Below are 11,051 nucleotides of genomic sequence, written 5' to 3' on the forward strand. Positions count from 1 at the left end.
TTTAAAAATAAACTTAATAATAATTTACTATTTTTATTAAGAAAATAAGCACGAATTATTATATTTTAATAATTTTTTTTTCTTTGGCAAGAAAATTTTCATAAACAATTTCACAAAAAAAAATCCATAGAAAAGAAAGTAAGATTTTGTAAATATAATTTTTCTATATTTAAAATTAAAATAATTTTTATATATTAAAATTAAGATGATTTTAAAAATACGTTCTTCCACATTAATACTCAATGATGTAATCTTACCCTTGCAGTAAAATACATTCACGTTAGTATTTTAACAAAATAAAATTTTAATTAATAAAAAAATTTTTATATCAATAAAAAAATATTTTTTTACTAAAATATTAGGCTACACTTTAAGTAAAATATTAAAATTTTTAATTAATTAATTTTTATTAAAAATCAAATTCAAAATCCCACAATAATATCATATGAGATTTAATTTTAAATTTTCATAAAATTTTAATAATAGCTTATAGAATGATATTCAAACTAAATATCTTTTTATATAAAATAAAATTTAACAGATAAAATTAATTTAAAGTTCATACTATAATTTAAAGATTAGTGGGATAAGTATGATTAAATTAACATAGTTTTTGGCTTAATTCTATCAAAAGTTTAGAAATTATTTTAAATTTTATTAAATTGAAATTAATTTTAATTATAATAAATTTATAAAATTGAATTCTTAAAATTGAATTGTATTAAAATCATGAATTGAATTTCACAAAATTTTTTGCGTTTTAAATTTCGGAAAATTCTTAATGAGAACCGACCAAACAAGGCGAGGTCTATTTAAAAAGAAGATGAATGGTTAATTTCTTCATACGTGCCTCCGCCGCTTCCTCCGCCTCCGCCTCCACCTCCACCTCCACCTTCACCTTCGCCCCGCGCCCATGCCTACCTCTCTCTCTGTACCATTTCTTATCAGATTGGTTATATCGAAAGAAGAGGAAGAGCTCAGTAGTCCATAATTGCTGCTTCCAAAGGAAGACTTGCTTCTTGTAGAACCCATTTGAGTTGCCTTTTGAAGAAGAGTAGTGGCGGAAATGGGTGCAGCTGGCTTTGATTGCTTGTTTTGATGAATATCGGAGTACAGAGGAGTCCATGAATCCGCCATGTTAGGTCCCTTCTTACCACCTTCTTCTTCCTTTAATCCATGCGGTAGTCCTGGTAATGTTAAATTACCGAAATTGCGTAATCTCATTTAATCTTTTCAGATTGTAGGATTTGTGGGTTGCATTTGTGACAGATTATGTAACAGGGACAAGAAGATGCAGCCCAATTTCTGTCCCACATCACCTTCGTTGCCCTCCCTTCATGGGATGTCTCCTTTCTTTTTGGTTTGCTCAAGTCGCCCCAAAGGCAGCCTATTGCACAAGTACTCTACTAGTCCCTGTAATGTTATGCGAAACAATGATGTGAAGGAGGTTAATGTAATAACAATGAAGAATAATAAATCCATTACTAGGCCAACGAATGAGTCCACAAGTGGAGAAGAACCCTCTACTGAATCATACAACTGCTGCATTTGTGACTGTTGCAAAGTTGGGAATATTGATGAGGCCATGACTCTTCTAGCTCAAATGGAGTCTCTGGGTTGTCGTCCCAATTCCTCATCGTACACTTTTTTGATTGAAGCTCTATTGAATGTTGGCAGGACTTTGGAAGCTGATGCTTTATTTCAAGAGATGTTATGTTTCGGGTTGAAGCCAAGACTAAAATTGTACAACATATTGCTTCGGGGGTTTTTGAAGAAAGGCCTCTTAGGGCTTGCAGACAGGGTTTTAAGGATAATGGAAGAAATGGGTATTTGTAGAAATCAAGAAACTTATGAGATCCTTTTGGATTGCAATGTCAATGCTGGGCGGTTAGGAGATACTTGGTCCTTAATCAATGAAATGAAGCGGAAGGGTTTTCAGCTTAATTCATTTGTCTACAGTAAGGTTATTGGTCTTTATAGAGATAATGGGATGTGGAAGAAAGCTATAGGCATCATTGAAGAGATCAGGGAGATGGGGATTCCACTTGACAAGCATATTTATAACAGCATTATTGATACCTTTGGGAAGTGTGGTAAGCTGGATGAAGCCTTAGAAGTGTTTTCAGATATGCAAGAACAGGGTATAAGGCCTGATATCGTGACTTGGAATTATTTAATCCATTGGCATTGTAAATCTGGAAAGCTCAGTAAAGCTCTTCATTTGTTTGCTAAGATGCAAGAAAAGGGGTTCCATCCTGATCCTAAGATCTTCGTCACCATTATTGGTGGCTTGGCAGAGCAGGGAAAGTGGGACACTATAAAGGAAAACTTTGAGATTATGAAATCATGGGGCCATAATGAAAGCTTGGTCATTTATGCGATCCTTGTTGATATTTACGGGCAATATGGTAAATTTCAGGATGCTGAAGAGTGCATATCTGCTTTAACGTCAGAAGGCATTCAACCTTCTGCTAGCATGTTTTGCGCATTAGCAAATGCTTATGCTCAGCAGGTGCAGTATCAGTTTTGCCTTTTCAGATTCTAGACTATTTTTTCTTTCATTTAGTTTTCTCACATGCAAGCTTATTGGTAGATCTTGTATTCTTGTTGCTCTAATGTTGCAAATTTAAGCTCATAGGACTTTGTGTGTTAGAATTAACAACTGCTCATGCCATGGAAAATTTTGCTTGATTGCCAAATGTTTAAACCTTTATTCCCTTAGATGATTTCACATCAGAAAACTAGATTGCTTGTTAAGATTTACATTTTCAATACTGAACCTAATGCGATGAATCACTTTTTCTTTACTTTTATTAAGTATTGAAATTCAAGTTTTGCATCTGAATTTGCAACTTGAAATACTTTCAAATGAATATAGCTATAAAGTTTGGTGAATTGTTAATCTATTATAAAGGGCTATGTAATGTTGATGCATTTTTTAAATCCTTTATGAAACTGGATATGAGACTAAACTTCAAGCATGAAACTTGTGAAGAAATTTATTAAAACGGCAAAAGCATTGAAAACTAACAATCTACCTTCAAAATCCTAGTTCAGGCCTCACCTTGAAATTTTACAATGGAAGATAGTTACAGTAAATTTGCAATTTAGAGTTTGCCTTGCTACTTTGGAAAGCACATTTCTGTTTTAGAAAACAATTACAGGTACTCCTCTACATTAGTAGCCACATTTTGTTTATGTTGTTCTGTTGGTTTCAAGTTGAGAAATATATATTCCAAATGGGAATTGTGTGATATATTTCCTTAATCGTAGAGTGATGCCTGTTTTACAAGCCTAGAATCAACTCATCTCAACTCAAACAAGTCTTGTTTCCTTTCTCAGCCATCACTAAAATTCACTGCCAACCATTAGGCCATAAAATAAACAGGAACATGATTTCAGGATTTTTCTGATGACAAGTAAATTTTGCTTTGCTTTCAAAAATTCAGTATATCTGTGCAATATTCTGTTTCAGTATAAGCCCTTTTCTCAATGCAGGGTTTATGTGATCAGACAGTGAAGGTGCTTCAGCTTATGGAAGCGGAAGGAATTGAACCAAATCTCATAATGCTGAATGTATTGATCAATGCTTTTGGTGTTGCTGGGAGACATATAGAGGCATTAACTATTTATCAACATATGAAAGAAAATGTAGGCTTCTTATATTGCAATATATATTGTTACTCACAATAAGAATTGTCTTCTTCATTATGTCAATTTTCTGGAAACTGTTAGTTCAGTTTCTGATTATGACATGTGATTCTTTTCTGAAGGGCATTAGTCCTGATGTGGTTACATACAGTACACTTATGAAGGCTTTTATCCGAGCAAGGAAGTTTGATAAGGTGCTCAATATCGTCCAGCTATTCTGATTCATCTTCCTGTATTTTAGCTACATGCTGTACAAAATTAAAACTTCTAATATTCTATTCATCTTTTCTTCCTTCTTAATGTTTTGGGTCCTCCCCCACTATGATTTCTACAGTTGTGATTAAATACTTCTAGTGAGAGCTGTTATGATTTTAATTCATTTGAAATGTTCTAGGTTCCTCAAATATACAATGAAATGGAATCTTCTGGATGCACTCCAGATTGGAAGGCTAGACAGATGTTACAGACTGCACTAATGGTACTTGAACGGAGGCACTGTAAGTCTGATATTTCTGGGGCATATTTATATTTTTCATTTTATTTGCATAATGATTGTAGTCCTGACTCTTGACAGTGTCTGATACTTAACCTTTATTTTTCCAGGAAGCCAGATTGATGGTGCTGAAGCTGAGGTGTTATTTTTTTTTCCTGTCCCTGTCAATCTTATCATTGGCCATCGTATATATCTTGCTTTTGCTTTGTTCATTTTCAGTTATAAGGCCTTCACCTGGCTTTAAATATGTGCCCAACTGAATTCTCTCTGTGTTTACTGATTTGAAACTTCCTGGTGGTCTATGAAGTGGTAGAGAGAAGCAGCCTTCTGAATAGTCATATTGTTGTCAAATATTACATCTAAGGTGGAAACAGAGCATCATGGTTGAAGCATCCTCTGGCTCAGTAATGTCTGCTGCAATCATCTATCCCCAAAATCCCAATTATAGATTTCTGCTCCAAAAGCTTTTTGTACATTCAAATTTCAACTTTAGGCAAGATGCTGAAATATCATTACATCATTCAAAATAATATTTCATATCTCCTGTCAAACCCCTTTTTTTTTTTTTTTGTTGGGGGTGTGGGGGTGTGGCTGTGGGGAGGAACTGAAATACAGAGCAATTCAGTTTTAGGGAAATAAAAATGTTGGAAAACAAAAATGGAGTATAAAACGGATTGACACTCTTGATCAGGATATTTCTTGGAGATCTATGCAATGGGAAGATACTTCTATGAGTGATATATTTATCCACACTGAGATACAATGAGTTAATATGAGTTAGTAAAAAGATCAACTACATCTATCCTTGCTGCAGATATGCAAGGTTCAGTTGTAAGTTCACTATTGTCTTGCAGGATCCTTGACCTCGTGATCTAGATATAAGTTTTAACCTTTGTGACCTTTAGCTTTTTCCCTGAACTGTGAAATTCAATTGCTTGAATTCTCACACGGTTGCACTTGCGTCCAGGATTGTAACATTTGTACCATTGAAGAAAAATCATTGACAGTAATTTTCGAGACTTCTACAATAATATGGAGGTCTGAACTTTCAAATTCAATTAAGAGTTTATTTGGCATTACTTTTAAAAAAATTATTTTTTTAAATATATAAAATAAAGTATTAAAAATAATTTAAAATTAAATTTGATAAATTTTAATTATAAAAATATTAAAATAATAAAATAATTTTTTACAAAATATTTTTTTTAACGACATCAAAAATAATATTTTTATTTGGTTATGTAAGTTTAATGTCAAACAAAGAAGTGCTTCTTTTGCTTGCACTGCAGTGGCAAAAAATTGTATCATAATAGTATTACAGTTCTCTAGCTTTTAAAAAGGGCATTAACCTTCTGGATGGAGTGTGCTTTAACCTGTGTTTCCAGTTTAGGATTCTCCCGTAGTGTGATTCCCCAGGCATCCAGAAGATGTATGTCTGTGCCTCGCTCTTGCTTTCTTTTTCTTTTTTTTAATAAGATTGTTCCTAGATTTTTACTTTAACAAAGTTATTCGTTTTTCATTTGAAGGCATCTGCTTTAAATATGCATATTAGACATGTACAATATTCGTTTTTCTTGTCAAATCGGACGAACCAAATTGAATTGAAATAAAACTGAATCGAAATCAAAATTGGACCACGCCATGCTTAGGTTGGGTAGACATGTGTCCGCTGTCAACTTCGGCTCTCTCTTGCTTACCTACACAGGAGTCTCTTGCTTTGCTGTGAACAGTGAAGTATTTTCCATTCCTATGCCTCCGTTTTGCGTTGGTCCACCCCGCTGTCCCCACTCTCCGTTAGGCCAAACAGGGGTCGCCACTACATTTCTTATGTTTCCCCTTTTTCTTACTTTTTGGAAGAAAGAAGACAAAATGTATTTCACCAAGCTTAATTTTAGTGATTATGTTCAAAGGAAACAATTTGATAGTGAATTGCGCCTTATCTGCCGTTTCTTTGCTCTCAAGCACCTAACTCCTAGAAACAGGAGCAAATTGGCAGATAAGGTCGTGAATTGTCTCTGTCATCGGCATCACCATCCATTTGAAAGCCACCCACTTTCTGGCAGATATGGTTAATCCCCAATTGGCAATTTCCCTGCTCAACTCATATCATGTGGCAATTTTATACACAATGTTAAAAAATTATCCTACCACGATCTACCCTATTTATTAAATTTTATTTAAGTGAAAATATCATAGATTAATCTATTTCTTCAATTTAAAAATAGTTATCATCCTAATTTTCTTTTCTTTCATTGGAAAGAACTTCAATACCATAGTAATTTTCAATCAAACAAAAGAATATAGTAGAAGGATGGAGGATAGGAACCACAAAAACCCATTGCAATAAAGAGACCCATTATGAAGAATTTGGAATCAAATCTTTAATTAACAATTAGCGGTTTGGTTAAACAGCCACCTCTGATGTGTCAAAGAGCCAGACATTTTTTTTTACAGTGTAGACTATTTTTCTCTTTTTTTTTTTTTTTTTTTTTGTCTTTTCTTGAAATACTTTAGACTTGGTTAGGAGGAAGTAATACCTAACAACCAGTAGGCAAACAGCCCCTTTCCGTCCATTAGCTTGTTTATCAACAATCAACATAAGCTAAAATAGTTAAATCACACCTACCACAAGAGGTAGATACAATTATATAGAAAGGATGACAGGCTTAGGGTGGGGAGAGCCAGGGGGGGCCAACATCACATCTCACAAACTAATCAAGTATTTTATAGCATAATACTGTGCATACATAATCCCCAACCATCCGTACATCAAGGTCACCAGATGATATGCAAGTTCGCATATATAGCTACTTCCACACCAGTAATCACCATACCGTACTAACAGTTTATATTATCAACATTAATAAGCTGGTAGTATTTCACAGCATTTATTCATGCATGGATTAGGGCGCACAATTATGCTTGATATATGTAGTCTCAAGCGTGGTGGTTCGGCTTCTCCAAGTCCTCAAGACTAGTGGGGCGGAACCAGGCCTTTTCCTCCAAAACTGAGCTCTGACCACCGTTAGCAGATGCGGTTGAGAAGCCACTCTCTCGGCCTGACGCCGAATGTGCGTCGGTGGCAGGCCCAAAGACACCGGTTTGTGGATGTGGTGCCCAGTATTTGTTGGACTGGGGTTGAATCACATCGTCTGGAACCACACTTGGCTGAACCTGATCATCAAGGTTCTTGTCGTATACGGATGTGTGTGCTGCCCTCCTGCAATCAAATTCATCACGATCATCAGTTCTGTCACGTCATTATGTGATAACAAAGAGTTGGGGTGAGTTAGTGCAACACAGTTAACAAGCTCAAAAAAAAATTTTGAAAAATAATAAAGCAGCCCGCATGTAAGGGATAAGTGACCTAACCCCACAACCTACTGTGGTATGCATAGGAATAAAATTTTTTAAATAATCAATAGTTAAAACAAAATAAGCCTTCAAGCCTTTTCCCCCTTAATCTTTTGTAAAGCTCCCCAATTAATTAAGAACCCTTAGGACTCGTCAAACTAGATTTACATCGAAAAAATCGCAAAATATCTTGAACAGAAAAAAATAGGACTCGTCAACTTTTATTTTTTCATTTCTTTGGAATGGGGCATTATGATTTAGGAATACACGCAACAAGCACTGGCAACACCTTTGTCGTTATCTACTAATGATACATAAAGGCCCACCATGTTTTACTAGTAATCTTCGCCTCTAAAAAGTTCATTATGTTTAACTAAGACATAATTATCTTCTAAACACACCACGTGAGAGTGGCACGGATGGATGTGTACTGCAACATTTACTAGTGCTCACCAGTAAGATGAAGGTCATGTGACCCACATCTGACTCACCAGATAAAGATTAGCAACCGACCATCTTTACTTTTTCAGGCTTATAAAATGGTATTGATAACATAAAAGTCACGATAAAAATTTGATGTGAACATTATTCTAAAAAAAATTGATTTGAATATCGAGAAACCAAGCCGTTGAAGTTATTTATGTCATCCTCAGGTTTTGACACGTAGCAACGTTTAGCTATAGATTTTATCTCAAGGAAGGGTGATATCTTTGTGTAGGTCCGCTGAACATGACATTCACTAATAATGTAATTTTCACTCCAACTCTAAACCTGAAAGGTGATGGCCACCGTAGGTGGAGGCTCATCCAAACACAAGTATATATCGTCAAGGATAATTGCACTTATACATATTTTTTAGCTTAAACACGCAAATACTTCCATAATATATAAACAAAAAAAATAACAACTAAAGCACTCAAATAAATACTCTTTTACCAACCAGTAACCACAAGCACAAGTTTTATCATACTCGACGATCAACACCCTCCCCCGGCAAAACAAAAAAGGTCAACTGTTCCCTTTCAAGTTTCAAGGCTCCACCCAACCTAAGGTCCACTTACGCTGACGTAACTTGCCCATCTACTCACGTAATAATTCCAGTGCACGCATGACAAGCTATGACCAGTGAGGCCCCAAATCAAATTATTTTTTATAAATGGCAGTGGTTATACTCCACAATCAGAATAAAGAATAAGCGAGGAAAATAAGTACGGAAAATATGGATAAATTTTAATAATTTTTTTTTTAAAATTTATATAATTGTAATATTATAATTTTTTAATTTTAAAATTTTTAAATTTTACACAGTAAAATTTATCTTACTTTTAATTATTAATTTTTTAATTAAAAATTAATGTGAATAGCTTTTACATGACACTTAATCAATATTTCTCTTTTCTTTCTTATGTAAATTATAAAATTATTTTCTTTATATATAAGAAATTATTATGTCTATAAAGAGAAAAAAAATTTTAATTTACACATAACTTGAGAGGAAAAAAAGAAATACATGTTGAAACGATTCAGATAAGCGTCTAACTGAAAAACTAGTAATTAAAAGTTAGAGAAATTTTACTGTGTAAAATTTAAAAATTGATAAAATTTTATATTACACTTTTAAAATAAGAGATTGTAATGCTATAATTAAATAAATTCAGAGACAATTATCAAAATTTATTCCGAAAAATACCTTAACGAATAAAATATCAACCTTTTTTTTATCTATTTCAAGTCTGACTCCATTACACATTTTGCTTTTGTCTTGAGAAAAAATGAAACATAACTTCAAATGACTATTGAATCACACTAAGCTACAAAATAAGGTGGCACAAAAAAAAAAAAAAAAAAAAAAAAAAACAGAGAATGATCAAATTCCTACATGATCTACCTTCTGAATTTGCACCAGACACTATCACAGGAACAGTTGAAGCTTTTTTACCAAGGAAAACTTTACAAAGCCATCTTTTTAACAAAAAAGTCCTCCATTGTCTAGTTTACAAGTGTTATAGTACAATTAATCAATTGCCACCCTAAACAAGAACCATCTCCACAATTAATCAAGGATTATAATAAGTTTTGGACATGTTGGGCAAAATAATATCCATGCGATCATCTATTTCAATACTTCTAATTTGAGGTTTTATTTGACCAACTCCTTTTTTTTTTTTAGTCTTTTTATGGATTAACCAGATATAACTCGCTTATATTCACTGTAGCTAGTTGCCACCAATAAGCTATACTGCCAACGACAGCTCACCTAAAAGTCCAGTCTCTCCTGAATTATCAAAATCAAAACCCAGAAAACAATTTCCCACGAAACAAACTAAATTATCTGTCAAGAAATTAATAATATAATCAAAACCTAATTACGAAAGTACCCCTCCAGAGAATTGTCTCCTACGGAAAGTTTTCTGCGTGTCATTATCCTTACGAGCAACGCACCACCGGTACGGCCAAAATATCCCTTCGTACGAAAATACTTTTTTAAAGCCAACGATATTTGCTATGGAGCTTTTTTTTTAAATAATAATATTTTATGAAAATGAAGAAATGAAATGAAGCTAGAAAAATCAAATCAAATCAAATCCAAGCTTAGAATGTATGGAAGAAAGATTGAGGGAAAAAAAGAGCATAATTTTCTATTATTATCGCCAAAAAAATTAATAAAATCATCATAGAAGAAAATCTTTCATTATGCATTATTATTTTTTTTATTTTCTGGAAATTATATATATTTCAACGATCGAGGAAAGATCATAGAATCGTTAACTTCGTTTTGCGGATTGGACAAGTCTCAACTCAGACCACAATTAAGCAACAACACCAAATTAAAAACACAAAGCAATCAATAATTCAGTATCCTATTCTTCATTAACTACAAAACTCTCACACACAATTTCACTCCAAGCATCAAAAACAAAAGCAAGAAAAAGGAAGAATAGTAAACCTGGCCACAGTGAAGGCAGAAGCAGAGCGGGGTGATGAGTAGTTAGCAGTCCAGATCTGGGTGACAACTCGCTTTCCCAAGCTGGCGATCCCTTGAGTACTCTTCGAATTGGCGGCCATACAAATTCACCTTTCTTCAGAGAGAAACTAAAAAGATCAGAAGCAGAAGCTTAACAGAGTAGTAGTAGCAGCTGTAGCAGGTGGCTTCTAACTCTTGAGGAATCGTCCCTCTATATAGAAAGAATGTGACAGCTGACAGGCGTAGGTAGAGAGAGAAAATTTTATTAATTCCTTGTCTGTCCTTCGACGCTCCCAACTGCCTCTCTTTCCGCTGCCCCCACCTACACCCTTCTTCGTTTACCCGTCGTCATTATCCTAACGATTGACCTTCCCCTTTACCTGACAGAATATCCTCCTTTTTCGGCTTTGTTCAGTGCGAATTGTCACGGAATATTCTTCTTTCGTTTGAGTTAACGGTGCGAGACGCTGGGCAATGCAAAGGACCGGTCATAACTCATAAAATGGGCATGATTAATGCAAAATGACCATTTTGTCCGTTTAGACTCCATTATTTTTTAAAGAAAAAATTGATTATTAGTATCTAATT

General features: G+C 34.1%; 2 protein-coding genes across 4 annotated transcripts; one reads left to right on the forward strand and one right to left on the reverse strand.

The window, feature by feature from the left end:
• The first annotated feature begins 786 nt into the window (after positions 1-786).
• LOC131179834 (pentatricopeptide repeat-containing protein CRP1, chloroplastic-like) lies at positions 787-4,536 on the forward strand. 3 transcript variants are annotated; one of them, XM_058146512.1, is made up of 6 exons: positions 787-1,190; positions 1,282-2,512; positions 3,499-3,651; positions 3,774-3,845; positions 4,046-4,148; positions 4,255-4,536. In XM_058146512.1, coding segments are annotated over exons 2-6 (1,551 nt in total). In that variant the 5' UTR covers positions 787-1,190; positions 1,282-1,291; the 3' UTR covers positions 4,257-4,536. The 3 variants fall into 3 exon arrangements, with proteins under 3 accessions (XP_058002495.1, XP_058002496.1, XP_058002494.1); XM_058146513.1 differs by having other exon boundaries at positions 787-1,142; XM_058146511.1 differs by having other exon boundaries at positions 791-2,512.
• Positions 4,537-6,846: 2,310 nt separating this feature from the next.
• Positions 6,847-10,666, reverse strand: LOC131179835 (late embryogenesis abundant protein At5g17165-like). Its single transcript, XM_058146514.1, has 2 exons — positions 10,446-10,666; positions 6,847-7,364 (listed from the first exon to the last, which is right to left on the reverse strand). Exons 1-2 carry the CDS (start codon positions 10,562-10,564, stop codon positions 7,082-7,084), a joined length of 402 nt encoding a protein of 133 aa, XP_058002497.1. The 5' UTR covers positions 10,565-10,666; the 3' UTR covers positions 6,847-7,081.
• Positions 10,667-11,051: the final 385 nt, after the last annotated feature.

This window comes from Hevea brasiliensis, chromosome 5, assembly GCF_030052815.1.
Source record: "Hevea brasiliensis isolate MT/VB/25A 57/8 chromosome 5, ASM3005281v1, whole genome shotgun sequence".
NCBI classification, from domain to species: Eukaryota; Viridiplantae; Streptophyta; class Magnoliopsida; order Malpighiales; family Euphorbiaceae; genus Hevea; species Hevea brasiliensis.

What these genes read in the sequence shown, in the direction of transcription:
- LOC131179835 (XM_058146514.1), bottom strand. Translation starts at nt 10,564, where the DNA reads ATGGCCGCCAATTCGAAGAGTACTCAAGGGATCGCCAGCTTGGGAAAG. An exon ending in TCTGCCTTCACTGTGGCCAG is followed by an intron (nt 7,365 to 10,445) that starts GTTTACTATTCT and finishes ATTTGATTGCAG; the next exon opens with GAGGGCAGCACACACATCCG.
- LOC131179834 (XM_058146512.1), top strand. Translation starts at nt 1,292, where the DNA reads ATGCAGCCCAATTTCTGTCCCACATCACCTTCGTTGCCCTCCCTTCAT. An exon ending in CAAATGCTTATGCTCAGCAG is followed by an intron (nt 2,513 to 3,498) that starts GTGCAGTATCAG and finishes TTCTCAATGCAG; the next exon opens with GGTTTATGTGATCAGACAGT. An exon ending in ATCAACATATGAAAGAAAAT is followed by an intron (nt 3,652 to 3,773) that starts GTAGGCTTCTTA and finishes TCTTTTCTGAAG; the next exon opens with GGCATTAGTCCTGATGTGGT.